The sequence below is a fragment of the Podarcis raffonei genome, chromosome 8 (genome assembly GCF_027172205.1).
Source record: "Podarcis raffonei isolate rPodRaf1 chromosome 8, rPodRaf1.pri, whole genome shotgun sequence".
NCBI classification, from domain to species: domain Eukaryota; kingdom Metazoa; phylum Chordata; class Lepidosauria; order Squamata; family Lacertidae; genus Podarcis; species Podarcis raffonei.
In genome coordinates, this window is record NC_070609.1 from 8,502,377 (window position 1) to 8,528,203 (window position 25,827).

A 25,827-nucleotide genomic window follows, 5' to 3' on the forward strand; every position below is an offset into this window, starting at 1 on the left:
GGCCACATGACCCAGAAGCTGTACGCTGGCTCCCTCAGCCAATATAGCGAGATGAGCTTCGCAACCCCAGAGTCGGTCACGACTGGACCTAATGGTCAGGGGTCCCTTTACCTTTACCTTTAACCAGCGCTGGGACTTTGCTGGCGAAGGGCAGGTAATAAATTTAATGATCATTAATTAATATGACAGACAAGAGTTGGGCAGACCCATTGACACTAACAGGAGAGGGGGCTCAGCATTTTGCCCTGTTCTGTCCCCCCCCCATTGACTTCAACAGGGCTGGCACAGGAAGATTCCCTGGTGGGCCCTGGGTGGGCCCAGGGTTAATTGGCAGGTTGGCTCTACAGTTCTGTGATCCGAGGTGCCATTTTGCTACTCCACCTCAAAGCACCAAACGATCCGGTTTCTGCCCAGGCAAACTCCCGGCGGATTTTTTTGAACCCCTCCCCACCTGCGTCAAAACACTCCAGGATGGGGGCAGAAATTCAGAAAGGTGGCGATTGGAGGATGAAATTGATGGACTATGCAGAACTAGACAAACTAACAGGAAGAATTCAAAACCGGTGGGACCAGAGATTCGCAGAAGATTGGTGTAAATTTACGGACTATTTGAAAAGTAATTGTGATGACCAAATTACACTTGTAGGTTTGCAAGAAGTTTTGTGAGGTGAATAATTTGAATTATTGCGGAATTGGATAAAAAGGAAGATGTTAGTTAAGATAATTAAAGGCAATATGAATTTAAGAAATGCAGAAGAAATGATAAAAATGGGGGATCATCAGAGGGGCTGATGGAAGTCCAAAAAGATTGTATAAGGTGTGAAATTTTGTGGTATGTATGACAATTAATATGTTCAAAAATTAATAAAAATTATTTTTAAAAAAAGGAATTCAGAAAGGTGGCGGAACGGAAGCCATCTTTTTTGGGTACAGATTTTTCTAAGGGCCTCTCCTCTTGGCATCTCACAGTTGGGTGTCCTCGTCCGCAAGTCACCCTCCCCAACCCCCCTCTCTTTCGGCCCCTGAGCCAGGGAACTTCGCTGCAAGGGAGTGAAGGGGCTGAAAGGAAGGTTAAGCTGGGGTCTTGTGAGCTTTTCAGCTTTGCTGGGGAGCAGTGAATGCGGAGCTGATAAGTATTCTAATCCCATCTCCCAGGAATGTGCGGAGCACAATGGCAGGTCCTCGCTCTCCCCTCCAGACTTCCCCCTCCACACCCCCAGGGCTCTGTCCTTGTCTTCCCCCAGAGTGAGTGCCTGATCCTTGCTTGTGTGCGCTCACAACCCCACATTGGGGTTTGTGCAAACATCAATGTGCACAGATTTGCACATGCATGTAAAGAGAGGCGATGTGGTTGACAGGCTCGGTTTGTTGTTGTTTTGTATGTCCCTGGATAAAATTGTCCCGGAATTGAGATGCAAATGCCACTCTTAAATAACAGCTTTTGTTTTGCCAAATTACTTGGTAAATCTCTTTTTGTAAAAGTTCTCTGTCTGAGGCTTCTCTCCTCTTCTTCAAATTTCGCTTCTACCTTTAAATTACTTCTGGAAAAGAATCCCAACATTTCTGCCCCCCCCCTTTCTTCTTCTTTTTTTTGGTAATGTTCGGGGCTTAAGAATTTGCTCTTTGGTGACCAGAAGAAGCTGTGGGGAGCAGGGTCTCTGCAGCTGACCTCTAACCCCCTGGTTCAGTCGCTTGAGATGCTTTCTTGCCTTTGAGCAAGATGGATGAGGTTTAGGATTGACATGCTTATATACAGACCTTAAAACACTTGACGGCTGATGGTCTACAAGCCTTCCTCAAGCACTGGCTGGGCTGCTGTGATGTCACAGCATGCACACGCTTGTCACTGCTGAACAAAGGGTATGCCTTAGAAAAATGAGGAGGTCGATGTGTGGGAAAGATTATCTTTGCACTGCATTTATTTATTGTGGGGACAGGTGGGGAGACTGAAACTTTGGTTGTCAGTCCCTGATCATTATCCCCTGAACTTAAGAAATATAAGATGAAAGAGAGCTTCTTCTTCTTCTTCTTCTTCTTCTTCTCCTCCTCCTCCTCCTCCTCCTCCTCCACCTCCTCCTCCTCCTCTTCCTTTTTTTGGAAGTGGCTTCCTGACCTCAGAGATGTGGGAGTGGGATCAAGACGCAGCAAGGGAATCTGTTTATGTTCAGAAGTACATTTTCCTTTGCAAACTTAAGCAGGAAGTAGCTGGTTTCCTGTGGATTAAACCAGGGGTCGGCAACCTAAGGCCTGTGGGCCGGATGCGGCCCAATCACCTTCTCAATCCGGCCCGCGGACGGTCTGGGAATCAGCGTGTTTTTACATGAGTAGAATGTGTGCTTTTATTTAAAACACATCTCTGGGTTATTTGTGGGGCATAGGGATTCGTTCATATTTTTTCTCAAAATATAGTCTGGCCCACAACATGGTCTGAGGGATGGTGGACCGGCCCACGGCTGAAAAAGGTTGCTGACCCCTGGATTGAACTCTCTCAGGGCAAATCTCTCGCTGATAAGAGAGATCTTCAGTTCTGCAATTCCAGCTTTAGGGGGGTGGGTAAGCTCTGTGCTGGAGCCAAACCTGCAATACGTGTTGCAATTATTGTTGGGGTCCAAGAAGGATCTCCCAGGGCTGGCAAATTCCACGCTCCCCCCAAGCTGTAACTTTGCAAGTTCTCAGCCTCTTGAATCCCTGCCCTCCTGGTCACTCCACGAGTCTCAATGCCATGGCACCAGCAGCGTCTCCCTAGGAAGTGTGGAGATCAGGGGGCCAAATACTGGGTGGTGGGGTGTCCAAAGTGTGACCTCTCTGATAGCGGGTTCCTTCTCTCTCTCTTTTTGACAGCTGCTGGCCGGAGGAATATGAACACCCTGCTAACAGAGCTCTTTGAACAGCACTTAGGGGGCCACATTCTACAGGTGAGTATGGCTCACAGGACCTGCCCGTCTCTTATTGGTCTGAATCTATTTGGCAATTATCTGCAGGATCTGATTTCTTTCCGCAGGGCCTGTAAGACAGAGTTGTTCCGCCTGGCCTTTGGCTTAGAATCAACTTGATCCCCTTCCCCACTTTCCCTTTTCCTTTCTCCTTCTGTGATGGAACTCCTATTTGGGGACTTCCCTGGCTTTTTTCTGGCCCACGTAGGACCAGTTTGGATAGCTGGCCTTGGTGAAGATTTGACGTTTTCATCCCCCGAAAAAGTTTTGGATTTGAGTGTCTACTGAAATGAGGCTGCATTTTAATGTTGTATTTTAATCTTGTTTTTAAGTTGTATTTTAATCAATTGTTTTTATGCCTGGTGTTAGCCGCCCTGAGCACAGTCTTGGCTGGGGAGGTCGGGGTATAAATAAAATTTATTATTATTATTATTATTAATTATTGTGAAGAGCCAATGAAGTCCAGATTCTGTCTGATCTCCCTCGCTTCACCTGAAAGATTCTTCTCCTTCAATCTCTGGGCAGGCTCCGCCCCATTCCTGAGCCACCATATTGCACTGAAATTCCACTAGTGCATTTATTTGTGTGTTTTTTTCACTTTTTATGCATTGGTATGCTGGCGTTCAATAATTTTTATTTTTTTTGGTCAAACGTATTTTGCAGAAAATCCTTGAGGCATCCAATTTTGAAAATACTGTATTTTTTTGCTCTATAAGACTCACTTTTCCCCTCCTAAAAAGTAAGGGGAAATGTGTGTGCGTCTTAGGGAGCGAATGCAGGCTGCGCAGCTATCCCAGAAGCCAGAACAGCGAGGGATTGCTGATTTCACTGCGCAGCGATCCCTCTTGCTGTTCTGGCTTCTGAGATTCAGAATATATTTTTTCTTGTTTTCCTCCTCCAAAAACTAGGTGCGTCTTGTGGTCTGGTGCGTCTTATAGAGAGAAAAATACGGTAGTTTGCTCGTGCTACTTTTGGGAGAAGGGAGGGAAGTGAGCTTGCTTGCACAGTTCTTCCCTCTTTGTGGAGTTTTGTGGCCAGGCAGAAGCAAGCCAGTTTCCCCCTCCATTCGATACGATACGATAATCTTTACTGTCATTGTCCCATACAGAACAACGAAATTTAAAAAATCTACATCAGACATTCAAAACCAACAAGCCTGCTATCCCAGCCTGGTTGACCCCTTAAAAACTCTGATATCCCATAATTAAATACAGTATACTCCCACAGAGACTACATTACACTGCGTTTAAAACCAAAATCGCATTTGGATAGAAACTGTTTCTCAGGCGGCTAGTCCTGGTCTTTATAACCCTGTACCTTCTTCCAGAAGGCAGAAGCTGAAAGAGATCATTTCCGGGGTGCGCACTATCCTGCGCTATCTCTGCAGCTTTCTTATAGCACCTGGAAGCATAGATTTGATCCGAGGTGGGAAGAGTGCACCCAATTATTCTCTCCGCAGTCTTTACAACCCTGGACAGCATTGTTTTTTCTCTGACCGTGCAGCTCCCAAACCACACACAGAGACCATAAATTAATACACTCTCCACAGTACAATGGTAAAATGCCATCAACAGGTCCTTTGAGACATTATTTTTCTGGAGGATTTTCGGAAAATATAACCACTTCTGTGCTCTCTTCATCAGGTCTTTACTGTGTTCTCCCCAGGTTAGGTCATCTCTCATCTCCATTCCCAGAAATCGAAACACCGAGACCCGTTCCACACACTTCCTCTCAATAATGAGTGGCTGAATATTCATGCCACCTATTGTTACAGCAGAATATTTCTGGTGCAGGGAGCTGTGCCGTTTTGGTTTCCTTGTTAGGAGTTTATGGGTCTAAAACTCAACTTCTTACACCATGTCGCACAAGGCTTGGAGCCAGGGATGGGATGCCTGGGACCCTACAGATTCCATCTCCCATCAGCCTCAGCCAGCATGACCAATGGTCAGGGGTGAGGCAAGCTGAGGTCTAGCAACCTCTGGAAGCTCACAGTTTCTGGCTCAGAGAAGGAGTCTACCGCAAAGCTAAGCAGGAATGTTCATTATCTCTTCCTGGGAAGAATAGAAAGCTCCTGATTTCCACAGTGACCCAGGCAAGTCTAGCGCCACCCAGTGGCTGAGCAGTGCCACGACGCTATCCATGCATCTTGCGAGTCTTGACATTTTGAGGGCAGGCACCGGTGAAGCCGACGGATCGGGCTAATTATTTCTTGAGAGCGCTCATTACTGCTGTCTCCTGGGGCTGTGGGCTAATTATCAGAAGTGGCATATGGTAATATTTTAAACAGCAATTTATCAATCCCCAGCCGATGGCTGCCCTTGTTGCACAGCCTGGCTCGTGACAGCTGAGGCGAAGTGTGTGAGCAGGGGAACAGACCCTGCAGTACATCTGTGCCCCACAAGCCCACGGACATGAAGGATCTGGGAGACTTGCCCCGTCACGTTTCCAACAGGTCCCCCCAAATCTGGATGTGGTTTAATCTGTAGCTTTTAAAATCAGAGTCCAGTCCTGTGCTACGTAAATGGTGTTTGCTCATTTCATCTTCCTAACATCCCTGCAAAGTAGGCTAGACAGAGAGAGAGAGAGAGAGAAACTTGCTCAGAGAAGTCCCATTCAAATTAATGCACCGTAGTCACGTTCATTCATTTGACTTGGTCTCCTCACAGTACGGCTAGTGTTAGATACAGCCTCACCTGGTAGCCACAGATCCACACTGGAAGAAATATTTATTTGTTTTTTCACACTACCGGAAAACTTTGCTAGGGAAACTATTGAAGGACTAAGACACTCTGGGAGAAAATCAAGTTGGGCACTCCCTGCTGATGCACGTAATCAATTAAATGCAATTCGTTTACTTTAATTACTGGCTATTTGCAAGCCTTTACCTTATAGGGCAGATCGGGTACTCTGCTAGCCTCTTTGGTGTGGCTGGCAGCGGTCAGGATTTGGCCTTCCTTCTACCTTCTGCTACCTCAGCTAGTCACGCAGTTTCACTTCATTTTAAAGCCCTTTCAATAGAGGCATGTTCTTGCCCATTCTCCTCAAGGAGCTGTCAGAAAGAGAGAGAGAGAGAGAGAAAGAAAGAAAGAGAAAGAATCTGGTTTCCCCCTCAATGTTTCCAAACGCTGCCCATCAAAACTTGGCAGTGAAGATGATGATGATGATGATGATGATGATTTATATACCACCCATCTGGCTGGGTCTCCCCAGCCACTCTGGGTGGCTCCCAACAGAATGTTAAAAACACAATAAAAGATTAAAAACTTCCCTAAACAGGGCTGCCTTCAGATGTCTTCTAAAAGCCAGATAGTTGTTTATTTCCTTGACATCTGATGGGAGGGTGGGTGCCACCACCGAGAAGGCCTGATCCTTTTTCTTCCCAGGGGTCCCTCTCTTTCCAGAGATCCCCAGCCTAGGCCACCTCCCCATTAGATTCCAGCTTGCCTGTCCAGCCCCCTTCTCTTTACCTGCCCCACCCTGCTTAAAACGACCACCCAGCTTTTAAAACCCTGCCATTTATCTTGGGAGGGGAAAGGCTGGAGGCAGTTCGGCAGGCAGCTGTTGACCCAGGGCTTGTCTGCACCATAGCCTGAGAGCAGCCTGCCATCATTGCTCTGCATTTGACTCACTGATTGGGATAAACTTGGGACTGGCAGGGGGTGTGGTGTGTGTGTGTGTGTGTGTGTGTGTGTGTGTGTGTGTATTAGGAGAGGACTTTGCTTTGCTCTTTTTGCAAAAGAGGCTATGGGATTCAACCCAAGGTTTAAATTAAGCCAGGATGACACTTCCCTCTTAATTTACATTTTCATCTTTCCAAAATTCTAACATTGCAACGTGTTCATTGGTTGTTGTTTTTTGAGCCTCGTCAGAACGGGTATTCCCCACCCCCCACTCCAGGTGAGAGGTAAAAAGGCAAACGGCCTCTGAGGATATACAGAGTACTTTTTCCAGAGTTGGAAGGAGAGGCTCCTTTTCCCTCGGCCTCTGTTTCAAATCAACCATAGCTAGGGGTGTAAGGAAAGCACTGATTTATGATCCACTCTGCATTTGTTGCTGCCCTGCTTCCGGGGCGGGGGAATGTTGTTTGCCTTGCTGTCCTCTGTGGTGGAACTTCGCATAATTAACTACATGCTTAATGATGTTTTCATTACGTTATCTCCCCCCCCCGCCCCAATTCATGTCCGTGCAAAGGAAGCAGAATGCAAATGAGGTGGAAGGGAGAGTGATCAGTTGCGTATCTTTTGAGGACTGAAAACAACAGTGACTACAGATCTTATTTGCCAGGTGCATTTTTGTTCTGGACACGGGACTAATAAGTGGATCTTGGCCATTTCCACATCCCTAGCTGTTACCTCCCAGGCTGAGAGTTTCATCTCCTGCTCCAGCCACAAATCGGTGAAGTGTGGCCTGCAATTAACTCATTTCTGAAGGCAACAAATTGTCTTGCGCAGGAGTAGGCAACCTAAGGCCCGGGGGGCCAGATACGGCCCAATCGCCTTCTCAATCCAGCCCGCGGACGGCTTGGGAATCAGCGTGTTTTTACATGAGTAGAAGGTGTCCTTTTATTTAAAATGCATCTCTGGGTTATTTGTGGGGCATAGGAATTCGTTCATTCCCCCCCCCCCAAATATAGTCTGGCCCACCACATGGTCTGAGGGACAGTGGACCAGCCCTCGGCTGAAAAAGGTTGCAGACCCCTAGTCTTGCTGGATCAGCTCTAAGACCTGTGCGGTGCAAGCTCTTTTTTCCAACAGGGGGAGCCCAATTGCTGCAGGAGATCACCAGCAGGGCATGAAGGCAACAGCCTACTGCTGCTGGCTGCCTTCCTGTAATTAACACAAGAACCTGTATCATAACGAGGTTGCTCTGCTTCTGCCTGGGAAGCTGCTTTACACTGAGTCAGGTCCTTGGTATGTCTAGTTCAGCCTTGCCCACACTGACTTTCGGCATCTCTCCAGGGCTTCAGAGAGGGCTTTCTCCCAAGCCCTACCTGGTAGGGAACCTGGGGGGGGGGGGAACCTTGCTGCATGGAAAGCTGATGCTGTACTTCCCTTCTCCTGGCTTGAAACAGAGCTCAGAACAACACACACATCTTCCTCTCACTTTTGTACACCACTTCTCGCTGGCATCCGTCTGTCTCGAGAGACAATGGAGTGTGCCTCCGGGGGTGGGTTTGCAGACCAGAGTGACCTCCCTGGGGGGACAAGCCTGGGCAGTGTGTATGGGGGTCCTGGGCTGCCCAGATGACATGACCCCCCCTTGGCCCCCCCCAATGTGGTCCATAGGAAATCAGAGCAAGACGTTTGGCATCATCTTGGCTGCAGCTGTTGCCGGAAGGAGGCATTCAAGGTGCCACCAAAAACCCCTTTTGGACTCCATTCCGGATTTGTGTAGGGTTCACTCCCGAGCCTTTTCTTCTCTCAAAGATATCTCTCAAGGCAGTGGAAGTTTATGATCAGAGTTTTCTGTCCCCTGGATGGACTCCCTTCCCAGGTGGATGAGCCCCATCTGCCCCATACTCCCCTCTTCTACAGAATGTGCAGAAACCACCTTCTTGACTGCTAGACCCCATACACCACACTTTGTTGTTGTCGTTTAGTCGTGTCTGACTCTTCGTGACCCCATGGGGCACGCCAGGCACTCCTGTCTTCCACTGCCTCCCGCAGTTTGGTCAAACTCTTGTTGGTAGCTTCAAGAACACTGTCCAACCATCTCGTCCTTTGTCGTCCCCTTCTCCTTGTGCCCTCCATCTTTCCCAACATCAGGGTCTTTTCCAGGGAGTCTTCTCTTCTCATGAGGTGGCCAAAGTATTGGAGCCTCAGCTTCAGGATCTGTCCTTCCAGTGAGCACTCTGGGCTGTTTACCTTCAGAATGGATAGGTTTGATCTTCTTGCAGTCCATCGGACTCTCAAGAGTCTCCTCCAGCACCAGAATTCAAAAGCATCAGTTCTTTGGCGATCAGCCTTCATTATGGTCCAGCTCTCACTTGCATACATCACTACTGGGAAAACCATGGCTTTAACTATACAGACCTTTTTCGCCAAGTGATGTCTCTGCTTTTTATTTTTTCCTGCTTTTTCTCCTTTTTCTTTATCAATGACTTGGATGATGGACTCAAGGGCATCCTGATCAAATTTGCAGATGACACCAAACTGGGAGGGGTGGCTAACACCCCAGAGGACAGGATCACACTTCAAAACGACCTTGACAGATTAGAGAACTGGGCCAAAACAAACAAGATGAATTTTAACAGGGAGAAATGTAAAGTATTGCACTTGGGCAAAAAAAATGAGAGGCACAAATACAAGATGGGTGACACCTGGCTTGAGAGCAGTACATGTGAAAAGGATCTAGGAGTCTTGGTTGACCACAAACTTGACATGAGCCAACAGTGTGACGCGGCAGCTAAAAAAGCCAATGCAATTCTGGGCTGCATCAATAGGAGTATAGCATCTAGATCAAGGGAAGTAATAGTGCCACTGTATTCTGCTCTGGTCAGACCTCACCTGGAGTACTGTGTCCAGTTCTGGGCACCACAGTTCAAGAAGGACACTGACAAACTGGAACGTGTCCAGAGGAGGGCAACCAAAATGGTCAAAGGCCTGGAAACGATGCCTTATGAGGAACGGCTAAGGGAGCTGGGCATGTTTAGCCTGGAGAAGAGGAGGTTAAGGGGTGATATGATAGCCATGTTCAAATATATAAAAGGATGTCACATAGAGGAGGGAGAAAGGTTGTTTTCTGCTGCTCCAGAGAAGCGGACACGGAGCAATGGATCCAAACTACAAGAAAGAAGATTCCACCTAAACATTAGGAAGAACTTCCTGACAGTAAGAGCTGTTAGACAGTGGAATTTGCTGCCAAGGAGTGTGGTGGAGTCTCCTTCTTTGGAGGTCTTTAAGCAGAGGCTTGACAACCATATGTCAGGAGTGCTCTGATGGTGTTTCCTGCTTGGCAGGGGGTTGGAATCGATGGCCCTTGTGGTCTCTTCCAAGTCTATGATTCTATGATTCTATGATTCCTTCATGGATCACTGCCTTGCCGTGGAGAAGGGGCTTGAATAACTAAGAGAAGCTATGAACTATGCCGTGCAGGGCCACCCAAGTTGGACAGGTCATAGTGGAGAGTTTTGACCAAATGTGATCCACCTGGAGCAGGAACCGGCAAGCCACTACAGTATCCCTGCCAAGAAAACTCCATGGACAAAGACAACAGGCATACACCACACTAGACGTCTCTATTTCTGGGCGTAGTGCATTGGCCTGACAACACACTTTTCCTGGGTTGCTGATTCAAAGGGAACCTAATTTTGCCCGCGGCCAGAGCAGGTGCGAAGAGGCAGGAGCGAAAAGGCGAGCAAGCTGGATCAATTGAGTTAGAGGATTCTGTGCAGAGGGGGAACGGAGGTGTTAACCTCGTTTGGCTCCTTGGCCAGGTGTGGCGGCTTCCTTTCTACAGCCCACTGTCTCCAGCTTGAGGGCTTGGTTTTTTTTGTGTGTGTGAGAGACTAATTCGGGTTTATTTGGAGGCAATCTGATTTGGTCGCTGGTGTGCGTGAGGAGGGGGCTACGTATAGGGAGGGTGAGGGGGATGCAGATGTTGTGCCAACAGCTGGCTGACAGAAAGCACTGCTGTGGGGGGCAGTCCTCCATGTGCAACCTCGGAGGGAGCGCCATAGCTCCTCTCAGGGTAGTGGAAGCCGGTTGCTGGACTCTGCTTTTATACGAACAAGGCTAATCCTCCCCCTTTTGGACTCTTTCCTTCCTCTGCCAGCACTGTTGTTGCCAGAACGATTTGTTTGTTGCTCTGACCATGGGATACAGGCCCATGAATCCCTCTCCTGGCTTCCTGACCGCTCTCGGATCCGGCAACAAGCCCCTTTGTCCTTCCCTCCCATGTGACGCTGTAGAAATCCCGTGGAACGATGCACAGAATGGAGAAAAGCGAATGTGGAAAAGTTTATCTCACTCTCTCGCAACTCCCACAACTTGTGGACATGTGAATGTTGGGAAGATTCAGGAGAGATAAAAGAAAGCCTTCACACCAGCGCAGAGTCAGAGCATGGAACTTGCTCTCGAGAGAAGTAGTAGTAATAATAATAATAATAATAATAATAATAATAATAATAATAATACCTTCACCTTCCCCAGCTAAGACCGGGCTCAGGGCGGCTAACACCAGGCATAAAAACAATTGATTAAAATACAACTGAAAAACAAGATTAAAACACAACATTAAAATGCAGCCTCATTTCAGTAGAAACTCAAATCAAAAACTTTTGGGGGATGAAAACGTCAAATCTTCACCAAGGCCAGCTATCCAGACTGGTCCTACGTGGGCCAGAAAAAAGCCAAGGAAGTCCCCAAAGAGGAGTTCCATCACAGAAGGAGAAAGGAAAAGGGAAAGTGGGGAAGGGGATCAAGTTGATTCTAAGCCAAAGGCCGGGCGGAACAACTCTGTCTTACAGGCCCTGCAGAAAGAAATCAGATCCTGTAGCAATCAGAAATCAGAAGTAGCAACGGCCACCAGCTTGGATGGCTTCAGAAGAGGATTGGAGAAATTCACAGAGGAGAATAAGACTGTCGATGGCTGGGAGCCACAAACAGTGAGCCTCTGCTTCCATGTTCGGAGGCAGCAATAATTCTGAATCCTAGTTTCTGGAAACCACAGAAGAGGGTTCTTGCGCTCAGATCCCACAGGCATCTAGTTGGCCGCTGTGAGAACAGGATGGACTCGATGGTCCATGGGCCTGATCCAGCAGGTTTCTTCTTATCTTCCTACATTCCAGGACCACCATGGGCTTGACCCACCGATCTTTCTGCTCCTGTATCCTTTCCCCCTTGCTGCTTCCTTGTTGCCTCCTCAAAACACCTGCCTAGAATCCATCAAGACTTCCTCCCAGAGCTAGCAAGCTGCATTGCTCAGCTGGTGAGCTGGCCTGCAGGTCCTTGCCTGCTCGGCCTCTTAGAGCACCCCATCCGCTGCTTCTCCCTGTGCCTCGGAGCCCTTTGTGTTCATGGAGACAGGGACCGCTCTGGCTCTGGGTCCTGTGCACTGGTCCCCATCCCCTCGTCATTCTCCATCACCCCGTGAGTAGCTTCCTACACCAACCTTCCCCGTCTCCCAGCTTGCCCCCTTGTGCCCCAAGTCCCAGCTACACCCCTCTCCCAGATCCTCTTTCTCCTTCCTGTTGTCCTGCCAGTTCATGACACAAATGAAGCTTCTCAGTGGTTTGTCCTTTAAGGATTTGCCAGGGCCCAGAGCCTGGGAGAGAGAGAGAGAGAGATTTCTGTGCTCTCAGACTCTGCTGAGCAAGTTGCCTGTTTGGAGCTGTCCGTGGTCCTGCAGCTCCTCACCTGCTGGATGGGGAAATGGTGCTTCAGGAGACCTCTCCTCTCAGCTCCTCCAAACCCTTCCTTGAAGCCCCTCTTTCCTGTGAAGTCTTTGGCACAATCCCTCCATCCTCAGGCCTGGGGGCTCTTGGGTGCTTTGGCCTGCAGCTTCCATCTGCCCCAGCCGGCATGAGCCGTGGCTCAGGGACCTTGCACGCCGTTTGATCCCTGGTAGGTAAAAGTAAAAAGATAAAGGTAAAAAGTAAAGTCCAGGCAAAGGCGACTCTGGGGTTGCGGCGCTCATCTCGCTTTCAGGCCGAGGGAGCCGGCGTTTGTCCACAGACAGCTTTCCAGGTCATGTGGCCAGCAGGACTAAACCGTTTCTGGTGCAACGGAAACCAGAGTGCACGGAAATGCTGTTTACCTTCCCGCCGGAGTGGTACCTATTTATCTACTTGCACTGGTGTGCTTTCGAACTGCTAGGTTGGCAGGAGCCGGGACAGAGCAATGGGAGCGCACCATGGTTACACGGATTCTCCAGGTGACGCTGCCAGCCAGGTTCATGCCCCAAACCCCAGAGAGACACTGCTATCAGCCAGTGCAGGCAGTAGAGAGCAAGACAGAACCCAGTGGTCTTTACCCATTATGCCAATAAAGTCTGAATTAATGAATATATGTACCTGTAGTGCAGCCTGTTTGCTCAGAAGTGCTGCGGGGAGGTTGGTTCACTGATGTGTGGGGCAGGGGACCCACAGAGGGCTCCTTCGCCCAGTGAGGGGCCCCCAGAACCTGCAGCTTACACTGCTGCTCTCTCTCTCTCTCTCTCTCAAACTGCTCTTCCCCTGCTTCTGCTACTTTTACTACCTGCGCCAAGCATGTTTTTCTTGATGTGCATGTGCTGAAAATCTGGCAAAATGAAATCTAGGGATTGATCCAGGCATACCTCTCTTCCTCACTGTTTGCAGCCCACCCCCACCCCCCGCAGAGACGTTCCCGTCATGTGGTGTCAACCATTTAATTGCCACAGCAATGACCTCCGGCCGGCACATCGAAACCACTTGATGATGATAAAAAAAGCAATTTTATCTGTCAGCAGTAATTAACGTGCTGGAACGTTAACGTGGCTGTCGGTTCCATTCATCTCCTGCTATTTCTTTCTCTCTCTCCCCTCTCTCCCTTCCTCTACCCCTCCCCACCACCCGGGCTCCTTCGTGGGGGAAACGTCGTAATTGTGCAAATATATCCCGTTGGTATAAAGAGGCATTGTTGCTGCAGGGCAGACAGAGGGTGAGAGATTGGGGGGGGGGGCTAAGAAGAGCCCCCATGCCCCAGGACAGGGATTCTGGTAGTGCAAGCTCCAGAATTTTTATTTTTGGGGAGGAGGCTCATAGAATCGTTGAATTGTAGAGCTGGGAGGGACGGCAATGGTCATCTAGTCCAACCCCTGCAGCAGTAATAATAATAATAATAATAATAATAATAATAATAATAATAATAATAATATATTATTTGTACCCCGCCCATCTGGCTGGGTCTCCCCAGCCACTCTGGGCAGCTTCCAACAAAGATTAAAAATACATTAAAATGTCACACATTAAAAGCTTCCCTACACAGGGCTGCCTTCAGGTGTCTTCTAAAAGTCTGGTGGTTGTTTTTCTCTTTGACATCTGGTGGGAGAGCTTTCCACAGGGCGGGAGCCACCACCGAGAAGGCCCTCTGCCTGGTTCCCTGTAACTTGGCTTCTCGCAGGGAGGGAACCGCAAGAAGGCCCTCGGCGCTGGACCTCAGTGTTCGTGCTGAATGATGGGGTTGGAGACGCTCCTTCAGGTATACTAAGCAGAAATCTCAGCTAAAGCAAGACACTCAGCTAAAGCATCCATGACAGATGTCCATCCAACCCCTGCTTAGAAAACCTCTGAGGAAGGAGAGTCCACAACCTCCAGTGGGGGACTGTTCCACTGTCTCCTTCAGCTCTCACTGTCAAAAAGCTCCTCCTGACGTTTAGTTGGAATCTCCTTCCTTGTAACTCAAAGCCATGAGTTCGAGTTCTACCCTCCAGAACAGCAGAAAACAAGCTTGCTCCATCTTCCACGTGAGATATTTGAAGATGGCTATCACAACGCGGGTGGCGCTGTGGGTTGAACCACAGAGCCTAGGGCTTGCCGATCGAAAGGTCGGCGGTTCGAATCCCCGCGGCGGGGTGAGCTCCCGTTGCTCGGTCCCAGCGCCTGCCAACCTAGCAGTTCGAAAGCACCTCAAAGTGCAAGTAGATAAATAGGTACCGCTTTCTAGCGGGAAGGTAAACGGCATTTCCGTGTGCGGCGCTGGCTCTCCAGAGCAGCTTCGTCATGCTGGCCACGTGACCCGGAAGTGTCTCCGGACAGCGCTGGCTCCCGGCCTCTTGAGTGAGATGGGCGCACAACCCTAGAGTCTGGGAAGACTGGCCCTTTACCTTTACCTTTATCACATCTCCTCTCCTTTCCAGGCTAAACATACCCAGCTCCCTCAACCGCTCCTCCTAAGGCTTGGTTTCCAGACCTTTGATCATCTTTGTCACCTTCCATTGCACACACCCCATATTGCCAATGTCCTCCTCATATTGTGGTGCCCAGAACTGGACACAGGAGTCCTGGTGGGGTCTGAGCAAGGCAGAATAGAGGAAGACAAAGCTACTTGATTACGGGACAAGACACTGTCTGTGGCTCACTTCATCTGAGAGATGCCGACTGTGAAAGCACATCTGACTTATTTTGGGTGTGAAGCAATATTGGGAGTCTGAATTTTGCACCAGGGTAACCCACCCCAGTTGGAAAACCCCCTTTCTCCACGGCTCCAAAGATTTCATTAGGCACTGCTGATTCATCCTCTAGCTTATCCTGGCAATAGTATGGACTAGAAATTTTGCCGAACTTCTGCTTGTTTAAAATTCCTTTCAGAGTGAAACTACATTTCAAAGGCAAATGTGTTGTGCCCTAAAAGACCCCCCCCCGGTCTATTTTGAATGAGAAGTTTCTTCAGGAACAGGCAATCTAGGGTGGAGAAGCAAAGTGGGGTGCTTAACTTCTTCCTGTGCAAATGGCGATGACTCCCCATTTCCAGCTTTTTAAATGCGTGCTTGTGAGGGTAAATCATCATCAATCTTTATTATGGTCCAGAGACCCAACAAATCATTACAAAGCAATACACAATTCCTACAGCCTACCTCCAGGTTAAACAAGCATTTTGTTCAGAATATAGGGATTATTTGTTCTTGCAACCACCGATAAAAACTTTGCCACTGCTAATGTTCTAGCATTTGTCCGGTATCAATAGGAACCTGACATAGTGAGCCTCTGATTTTCCTGGGAAAGTACCAGCAAGGGTAGTATCAGTTCAGCCCTGGCTTGCTCATATTTTGCACAATGCAACAAAATATGTTTTATGGAATCGATGTCTTGAGGGCAAATAATGTCTTTTGAACCGGGGGGGGGGGGGCGGGAGAAGCAGCTGATTTTGAGTTTAGGGCAAAGAAGGTGAGGAAAGGGTTACATGAGCCACTTCCATGCTTCAAATCCGTTTCCCCACCATACTCCACATCCCCCTGGGACCAGTACACAAGTTGTCATATAACATGTCCTTTGGCCCTGGGAGTGGCGACGGCTTTGGCCCCCATCCCTCTTTCCAGCCCTGGGCATTGTTGCAGCCACAGAGGGGGCAGGTTAACATTCATCCCTCCTTACAGGGATTTATCACCCGGACTTTGCAAAACGAAAGGAGGGCAAACTCACCGTTGCGCCCCCAAAGTCCTCCCCTTGGAGCTCGCAGAGTCGTTTCTGCCCAACTGCCCTGGGACCGGTTTCGTAAACTGCTTCAAACGTTGCCTTAGGAGAGGACATCATCATCCAGCTTTAAAGGGATTTGGCCGGGGACCCGAAAACTGGGCATTTTTTGGCGTTTGCTGAGATTTGCCATGGCGAGATTCAAAGGGGACGTCTGAGGCTTCCGTCCTGTGTCTCCTTGGGGAGCAGCTTCCTGTTTTCTGGAACAGTTTGGAGTGGGGGGTGAAAAAGCAAAGGGGGAAAAAACTTTTGGCTGTGGCTCTTCTCCCCTCCCCCTCTCGGCCTTATTCGGCTTTCTTCCCTGGATGAACCTTGAAGAGGTTGCGCTCTCTCTGTGTGTCTGGTCTTTGCTCATCACAAATATTCAGGGCTTTCTTGCTCCTTATTTTGCAGAGAGGGTTTGCTGCCTTGTCTCCTCTTTGCCCAGGGAATTTCCAGATGTTCCTGCACTTTTAAACAGCTGCTTCTAGGTGCCTCTTTAGGCGCTGTGCAGATCTTAAATCCACACGGAGGTGCATAAAATTTATGCTCAATTTGGAGAAAGCGGAAAGGAACTTGTCCTCCGGAGAGCCAGTGTGGTGTAGTGGTTAAGAGCAGTAGTCTCACAATCTGGCGAACCGGGTTCACGTCTCCGCTCCTCCACATGCAGCTGCTGGGTGACCTTGGGCCAGTCACACTTCTCTGAAGTCTCTCAGCCCCACTCACCTCACAGAGTGTTTGTTGTGGGGGAGGAAGGGAAAGGAGAATGTTAGCCGCTTTGAGACTCCTGAAGGGGAGTGAAAGGTGGGATATCAAATCCAAACTCCTCTTCTTCTTCTTCTTCTTCTTCTTCTTCTTCTTCTTCCTCTTCCTCTTCCTCTTCCTCTTCCTCTTCCTCTTCCTCTTCCTCTTCCTCTTCTTCTTCCTTGTCACAGTAAAACACTGCAACGCACAACAAAGCTGAATGCTGTAAGCTTCAGGGCAGGCAAAATAAGTTACTGTATTTTTTGCTCTAGAAGACTCACTTTTTCCCTCCTAAAAAGTAAGGGGAAATGTGTGTGCGTCTTATGGAGCGAATGCAGGCTGCGCAGCTATCCCAGAAGCCAGAACAGCAAGAGGGATCGCTGCTTTCACTGCGCAGCGATCCCTCTTGCTGTTCTGGCTTCTGGGATTCAGAATATTTTTTTTCTTGTTTTCCTCCAAAAATTAGGTGCATCTTGTGGTCTGGTGCATCTTATAGAGCGAAAAAGACGGTATTTCTTTGCACGGCGCAGGGTTAATTCGCTCCCCCAGGAGGTAAAGATCGCCACCAACTCTAGGTAGCTTTAATAGCAAAGTAGACAAATCTAGTTAGGGAGGAATAACATCAACGTTTACATGCACTTTCAAATCTGTTTCTGAGGCCAGAGGACCCTGTTGGGATGCAAGGTGTACTCTGAGCTTTAAAAGAAAAATACGCCCACAAAAGCTCTCTGTCAAAACTCTGTGTCAAGGTAACCCAAACCCTGACCAGAGAGAGACTAGGTTCTGTGACCCTGTGGGAACAAAGCAAATTTGCAAGGCTTTCTCATTATTTATTTTCATTTATCAAATAGGTCCTCTGTTCTTGGCTCTGTAGATCTCAAGGCTGCTCACAGTATGAAAATGCAAAATAAAAAACACAGACAAAATGCATAATAAAAACAAGAACAAACAAACAAAAGGACCCTCCCAACAAACACATTTAACAGGATATAGGATGTTAGCCAAAGACCTGGCTGAAGAGGAACATTTTCACCTGGGGCCTAAAGGCGTATAATGAAGGCGCCAGGCAAAGTTTATCTAATTCTGCATAGTCCATCAATTTCATCCTCCATTCTTCTTTCGTCGGTAATTCTTCTTGCTTCCATGAACGCACAACAGTATTTTAACTGTTAGATGCAGATACTGCTGCGTTTTTATTGTACTGAACCTTTTGGAACCTCGACTATATGCCAGTAAAGGTTTGAGATGGGTTGGTTGACATAGAGTTGGAAGGAACCACAAGAGTCATCTAGTCTAACCTCCTTGGGCAATGCAAGAATCTTTTTGCCCAACGTGGGGCTTGAACCCACGACCCGGAGGGTAAGGGTCTTATGCTATACTGACAACTGCTGTTCTTACTCTTCCGAGCCTGCCTTCGCTACGATGAGGTTTAGGAATGCCTTTTTGCTCAAAACGAACCCTAATATTCTTAGGAAGTCTTAATTCCAGGACCGCTTTGGGTGACTTTTTGTCCATTGGTATTGACTTGGCTCTAGTCTTGATGTTGCCCAGCTCTTGCAAGCAGCTATTTTGTGGGGTACTTCTTCTGTAGCAAATAGCGTTCCCGGGGTGTTGCCATGCCGCCCGTTTTGGCAGAAGCGACAAAGAGCCTTGAGGCACCTTAACAACGGGCGCATTTATTGTAGTTTAACAAGCTTCCGTGAACGAGAGTCCACTTCATCACATGCAGATTGGTGTCTGACTTCATCTTTGGGGGGTGAAGCCTGGGAGTCAGGAGTGGGAGAGGGAAATCCACTCAGAAACAGCCCATGACGTCCCTACTAACCTGGTGCTAGAGGAGTCACTAACTCAATGGTGGAGCGCATATCTTTGCAGGAGGTTGCAGGTTCAGTCCTCATGAAAAGCAATCTGTGGTGCATGGGAAAGTTGTGGAAGAGGCCTGCGCCTGGAGAGTCGCTGCTGGCCAGAGCAGGCCAAGCCTAGCTATATATGGGCCAATGGTTTGTCTCTGTGCAAGGCAACAGCTTAACTTCATAGCCTGCCATTGCCAGGTTTTCTGCACATACCTTATTTTTCCGTGTATAACACGCCCCCCTACTTGTTGATCTTTTTTGGGGGAGGATTGCCCGGACCTTTTCCGGGGGGGGAGGGGGGATGCAGTAAATCACTAACCCAATGGATAAAGGTAAAGGGACCCCTGACCATTAGGTCCAGTCGTGACCGACTCTGGGGTTGAGGCGCTCATCTTGCTTTATTGGCCAAGGGAGCCGGCGTACAGCTTCCAGGTCATCTGGCGAACCAGAGCAGTGTACGGAAACGCCGTTTACCTTCCCGCCAGAGTGGTACCTATTTATCTACTTGCACTTGACGGCTTTCGAACTGCTAGGTTGGCAGGAGCAGGGACCGAGCAACGGGAGCTCACCCTGTCGCGGGTATTCGAACCACCGACCTTCTGATCGGCAAGTCCTAGGCTCTGTGGTTTAACCCACAGCGCCACCCGCGTCCAGTGGATAGGTGCTGACAATCACTCGCATCGCAGAAGCCAAAAAGCATCTGCCCAATCGCCAGCAGTGGCCGACAATTGCACGCACAATTGCCGCGGCACCACCCAATACAAATCAGTCTTTGCTGCAGCCACCAATCGCCAGCCAAATCGCCTATGACAATCTGAAGCTTGTGGCAGTCACATGTCCTCACTACCCACGCTCTGTGTATAAGACAACCCCCATTTTTAAACACTATTTTGGAGTAAAAAAAAAACCCTCGTCTTATACACAGAAAAGTACGGTACGTCTTTAATATGGGCTGCCAGCCAATCTGAAGGTGCTTCCTGTTTTAAATTAATTTATCCCCGCCTGCCACCCCCATTTTGCTTACTTGAGCTGAACTTAAATATGTTTGCATATTTGCAGTGTTCAAAATCCCCCAGGGCGTCAGGTGCGTTTTGCTACTGGTGCGGGTCCAATTGGGGATGCGTGGAGATTTCTGGGTGCCAGGCTGATCACCGCAGTTTAAAAACCTCTTCCTTAGTCCATGTTGTTGTTGTTTAGTTGTTTAGTCATGTCCCACTCTTCGTGACCCCCTGGACCAGAGCACACCAGGCACTCCTGTCTTCCACTGCCTCCCGCAGTTTGGTCAGACTCACGTTTGTAGCTTCGAGAACACTGTCCCACCATCTCGTCCTCTGTCATCCCTTCTCCTTGTGCCCTCCATCTTTCCCAACATCAGGGTCTTTTCCAGGGAGTCTTCTCTTCTCATGAGGTGGCCAAAGTCTTGGAGCCTCAGCTTCAGGATCTGTCCTTCCAGTGAGCACTCAGGGCGGATTTCCTTCACATGTCATGGAAATGGAACTGGTATTAAAGTTAATACCAGTTCCTTTTCCATGGCGTGTGTCTCTGCTCCTTGCATACAGGGACAAGTGAATTGTTGTCAGAGCAAGCAGCGGTCAAGCTATATGTAGCAGAGATCATAGAATTGTAAAATGGTAGCTTTGGAAGGGACCCTGAGAACTATCTAGTCCAAACCCCTTGCAAGTAGACATTCCTTTGTGGCGACCGCAACCTAGGTTTAAGGTGCTGTTTGGAGGCTGGCTTCTATTGCTGAGTTTCTAACACTGTTTGCATGCTGCAAAATCATCCCTGGAGGAGGAGAGAGACCCGTCCCCATCTTTAAATGCGAGGCAGATAACAGTTTATATATTTTTTTTAAAAAAAAGAAGGAAGGAAGGAAGGAAGGAAGGAAGAGGCCTTCTGCAATTTTTTGTTCTCCATCCAGCTTGGAAGCTGGCGAGATCCAGTCTCACCCATTAATTAATCAGTGGGCTCATTTTAAGCTACAGTTAATATCTGCGCTGATCAATCGTTTTAAAGCTACCCTATTTTTAGTGCATTGGGTTGCTTCCCTGGATCTGTTTGGACACTAAACCAAATTTGTTGTTGTTGTTGTTTAGTCGTTTAGTCGTGTCCGACTCTTCGTGACCCCATGCACCAGAGCATGCCAGGCACTCCTGTCTTCCACTGCCTCCCGCAGTTTGGTCAAACTCATGCTGGTAGCTTCGAGAACACTATCCAACCATCTCGTCCTCTGTCGCCCCCTTCTCCTTGTGCCCTCCATCTTTCCCAGCATCAGGGTCTTTTCCAGGGAGTCTTCTCTTCTCATGAGGTGGCCAAAGTACTGGAGCCTCAGCTTCAGGATCTGTCCTTCCAGTGAGCACTCAGGGCTGATTTCCTTCAGAATGGAGAGGTTTGATATTCTTGCAGTCCATGGGACTCTCAAGAGTCTCCTCCAGCACCATAATTCAAAAGCATCAATTCTTTGGCGATCAGCCTTCTTTATGGTCCAGCTCTCACTTCCATACATCACTACTGGGAAAACCATGGCTTAAACTATACAGACCTTTGTTGTCAAGGTGACATCTCTACTTCTCAAGATGCCTGTCATTGCCCTTCTCCCAAGAAGCAGGCGTCTTTTAATTTCGTGGCTGCTGTCACCATCTGCAGTGATCTAAACCAAATTAGGAACTGGATTTACCAAGGTTTGATTTGGGGTAGAGTTTCTAGTCCCTATGACGTAATGCCCTGGGAGTTTTGCAGCAAGGTTTTATGCTGTGAACCACCCTGTGATCTTTGGATGAAGGGCGGAATACAAATCTAATAAATAAAATAATAATACTAATTTGGGAATCTTCCCTACACCTGGACCAGCTGTGTTGGTGTGACACATAACTTTCTTTCCACCTTCCCCCCCCCTGCTTGGCAAAAGCAGCAGCCTGTATTCTTTGGAGTGGGGGGTGGGGAAACACATCTATATAATATAAATGTTGTTTCTGTGTTCTCTCTCTCTCCACAGTCTCTGGATGGGTTTGTGTTTGCACTGAACCAGGAGGGAAAATTCCTTTACATCTCCGAGACGGTGTCTATTTACCTTGGGCTCTCGCAGGTAGGAGCTGTGTGAGCTGTGTGCTAAAACGTGAATAATACATGCACAGACTGGAAATAAAAGAGGGGGGGGAACCCCACTCATGCGGCCAGATGTATAGCTCATGAGTATTATGCAGCCGGGTGGGGGTTGCGCTGGGAACAGGCAAGATTATTCTCTGCGGCGTTTGCAAGGTGGAGAATCTACAGGCTCCCAAATACTTTGCGGGCTGCAGCCAGATACCGTTGGGCAGCTGGAACGGGCAGGAATGGTTGCAGCCAACCCATAATTTGCTTACTATGGTATTCTCTAAGCATGCATAGCTGGAAGCTTCTGCAGACTTCTGCTGCCATTTTAACAGGGAGAGCGCGAGAGCGCGCATGTGTCTAGTCCTCATGAGGGCAGTCCTTTTTGCCCATGCATAAAGGAAGTTGACTTGTTTAGCTTAGGAGGTTGAGACCAGACGTGCTAAAGCAGCCTTTGTCAACCTGGTGCCCTCCAGCTGTTTTGGACGGCAATTCTCATCCGCCCCAGCCAGCACAGTTGCGCTCAGAAACATCTGGCGGCCAGAGATCTAGGACTCCACAAGTGATTCTGGGAGAGGGAACAGGATTGGGCAAGAGCCCCCCAAAATGGACATAAAACGCTGCTGAAACATGTGCAATGAATAAGAATGCAACTTTAATCTGACAAAAAAAAAAGTATACATACAAATAAAATTTCTAAAATGCAGTGAGATATGATCTCAGCTACCCAGAATGACGCCTAAAGGCAGGTGCATGGGAAAGTGTGGGATAACGCTTGCTCTGATGCAGCAGCAGTTTAACTCTCCGCTTGCAAAGAAATCAGAATGATGGCTCATTAAATAGCCAGTGTAGCGGATCTCCCTGCAAACCAATCTGGATGAATGCTCAACAAATTGGGCGGTTTGGAAACACCCTTAGTTTCGCAAGGATAATAATAATAATAATAATAATAATAATAATAATAATAATAATTTATTTCTACCCCGCCCATCTGGCTGGGTTTCCCCAGCCACTCTGGGCGGCTTCCAACAAAGATTAAAAATGCAATAAAACACCAGCCATTAAAAACTTCCCTAAACAGGGCTGCCTTCAGATGTATGTCTGTGATCCCTGTAAGGGACAGCCGCATATTCCTTGCATTGCAGGGGGTTGGACTAGATGGCATTCAGGGTTCCCTTCCAACACTATAGTTCTATGATCCATGAGAATGTGGTGCATTGGGGACACTCTCTTTCTCCCTTAAATTGGGCTGCCTTCGTGTGCTCAAGCTCCAGAGTGCGAGCTTCCAGGTTCCGCAGGATGTTTCCTTGGGCTTGGCTGCACGAGAGACTTCTGAGCCGAAGGCTTCGCCCGGCCCCAACGTCACCCTTTGCTTCCTGGCGTGGTGTGCTCTCCACATGCTTTTCAGCGTTCCGGGTCCCACCTCCCAACAGAGAACATCGCTCCCCTTCCTGGCCTGCCGATTTCCAGGCCCCCCCCAATAAACACTTCACAGTCCTTGCCGCATGAATAATTAATCGTGGTAATTATCTCTGCTACAAACGATGCAATTTAAACATGCTTTGTCTGATAATTGATGATCGGCCTTCCTTCTGAGCTGCGATTGATGGGTTGCAGCTAGCAGAGAGGGAGAAGAGAAGAGCGTCGTCGTCGTCCCCCCGCCATATCCCACCACGCGCATGTTTTCCAGGAGACCTTGGGAGGAGGAAGTCGGGAGCAAATTGCAAACCCCAGATTCCACACACCCCTTTTGCATCTTCCCTGCAAAGCACCCTGGAAAAGGTGCTTTGCCCTAAGGGAAGGGAGCTCTTAACCCTATTTGTACCCTCAAAAACATCTGCCTGCCATTGCCCGAACTCCCACTGTTGTCCCAGGTGCCACCCTGCTTGCTGAGCGACCTCGCAGCAGTAAGCAATTTTTGATTTTTGCATTATCCTAAATTGCAGGTTTTTTTGGGGGGGTGGCAAGCTGATGCCAACAAAGGTCCGTATAGTTAAAGCCATGGTTTTCCCAGTAGTGATGTATGGAAGGGAGAGCTGGACCATAAAGAAGGCTGATTGCCAAAGAATTGATGCTTTTGAATTATGGTGCTGGAGGAGACTCTTGAGAGTCCCATGGTCTGCAAGAAGATCAAACGCATGCATTCTGAAGGAAAACAGCCCTGAGTGCTCACTGGAAGGACAGATCCTGAAGCTGAGGGTCCAATACTTTGGCCACCTCATGAGAAGAGAAGACTCCCTGGGAAAGACCCTGATGTTGGGAAAGATGGAGGGCGCAAGGAGAAGGGGATGACAGAGGACGAGATGGTTGGACAGTGTTCTCGAAGCTACCAGCATGAGTTTGACCAAACTGCGGGAGGCAGTGGAAGACAGGAGTGGCTGGCGTGCTCTGGTCCATGGGGTCACGAAGAGTCGGACACGACTAAACAACTAAACAACAACAACAACAACAACAACAACAACAACAAGATGATTCCACTCAGTGTCATTTACGCGTTTGTTTATTTTGTTTGACCCTTCGGCCGAAAAGGACCCCGCACCTCCCACAGCTTGCAGTCTGAAAATACGTGGCACGAAAGGAAAAGGCGATGAGGAGGGAGGAGGGGAGAAAGCAAAGCTTGGCTCTTCGAGTTTCAAATCTCTTGTAGCAAGCAGCTGAGAAGGGAACTGTGCGCCCGGGGAGCTGACAGCGAAAGGAGCCGGTTTGTGAGCACTGTCGATGGCACGACCCTGCTTCCCTGCTCTACTTCTGCTCCGCAGCTTGATGGGGCGGTGGCTGCGAGTGAGAGTTGGGACAGAGACGAAAGGTTGCAACCAAGTCTTCACTCCCCCCCTCTAGCCTCTTGTGAAGGAATCATCCATAAAAGCAACCGAAGAGCTGCAGATTGGTAAAGCGAATCGTAAAACCACCATGGCCATTTCTCCTGAGAGACAAGCCCCGTTTCCTGCGCACGAAAGTCGCTCAGCGCTCAACATAACACCCCGCAAGCTTTCCCTCTTCTTTTTAAGCTTTCTTATTTTTCATTTTCACCTTGACAACAAGGCAAGAATGTGAAAGCAGGGGGCTGACGGCGGGATTTGAATATCAGCAGAGGGGAACGTGCTCCGGCCCCGACCAATCAATAGCGCCAATTCCGCTCCGCGCAGTGCCGAACGAGACCTCTTTTGCCTTTCAACTTTCCATTTCCCCTTAAGCAATTAGAGCTCCCCCCCCAGCAGAGAGCCCTGTTGTTAGGAGGTGTCATTCGGCTGGCGCCGGGCCCAGGAACGGCAGTTTGTGCAGCGTGAGTGACAGCTGCCTCGTTCCATCAGCACATCTCCCTTTCAGAGGAGGAGAAAGAGGATGCTGGCAAACGATTCCTCTTATTCCCGAGGATTCCAGCTATGCAGGAAGGGAAACTGAGGCAGAGAAGGGGGAGGGCGCCTCGAGCAAAGAAGACCCTAGGGGAAAACTGGCTTGAGTGACACCCACCTCCCAGAATTGACTTCTGAACCCCGCTGGTTTGCCACAAACACAACTCAGGTGCTGGAATTTAGGCGGCCGCGTTCCAGCCCCCAGAATCCTTTGCTCTTACCCGCCAGGAACCAAACTCTTCAAATAAGAGTTTTGAATGGAGGCCAAGAGCTTGCAGCGCCGTTCGGACTCCATGCTGGCTGCAAAACGGTGTGGGCATCTTTTCTCCGGAAAATGGAGGCAACTGGGTCAGAATCAGGCCTTATCTGCCCCCGTGCAGAGAAGGGTGGCAGAACGAAAGCCCATGTGCACAGGGCGTATTCCTGTTTTGGTCCTGGGAATACTCTACTGGGAAGATCTTGAGAGACCCTGCAAGCCAAAACACACCTCCTGATTGTCTGGAATTCAGGATTTTTTCAGTGTACACGGAATAATTATGGGGAAGCCGTTGTAAATAACGAATCTTGAGTCTGGTTCATCCCCACCCACTCCTTCTTTCTTCGGGTGGCTTCCTTCCTGTGCTTTCCTTCTCCCCCCCCCCCCTGCAATCTGGTTGGGGTGTGCCTGAGAACAGCTGTGGGGCGGGGGGGGGCGGGGAGAGACAAGGCGACTGCTCCGCTTTTCA

At 48.8% G+C, this 25,827-nt stretch overlaps 1 protein-coding gene across 3 annotated transcripts in view; it reads left to right on the forward strand.

Moving 5' to 3' along the window:
• NPAS1 (neuronal PAS domain protein 1) overlaps positions 1-25,827 on the forward strand; it is a 104,318-nt gene that overhangs the window by 41,301 nt on the left and 37,190 nt on the right. For 2 of the 3 annotated variants that reach the window (XM_053401877.1, XM_053401876.1), the window contains exons 4-5: positions 2,842-2,915; positions 21,655-21,744. In XM_053401877.1, coding sequence (XP_053257852.1) covers positions 2,842-2,915; positions 21,655-21,744 — 164 coding nt within the window. The remainder of the gene's footprint in view (positions 1-2,841; positions 2,916-21,654; positions 21,745-25,827) is intronic. The other variant, XM_053401878.1, reaches the window with a different exon arrangement.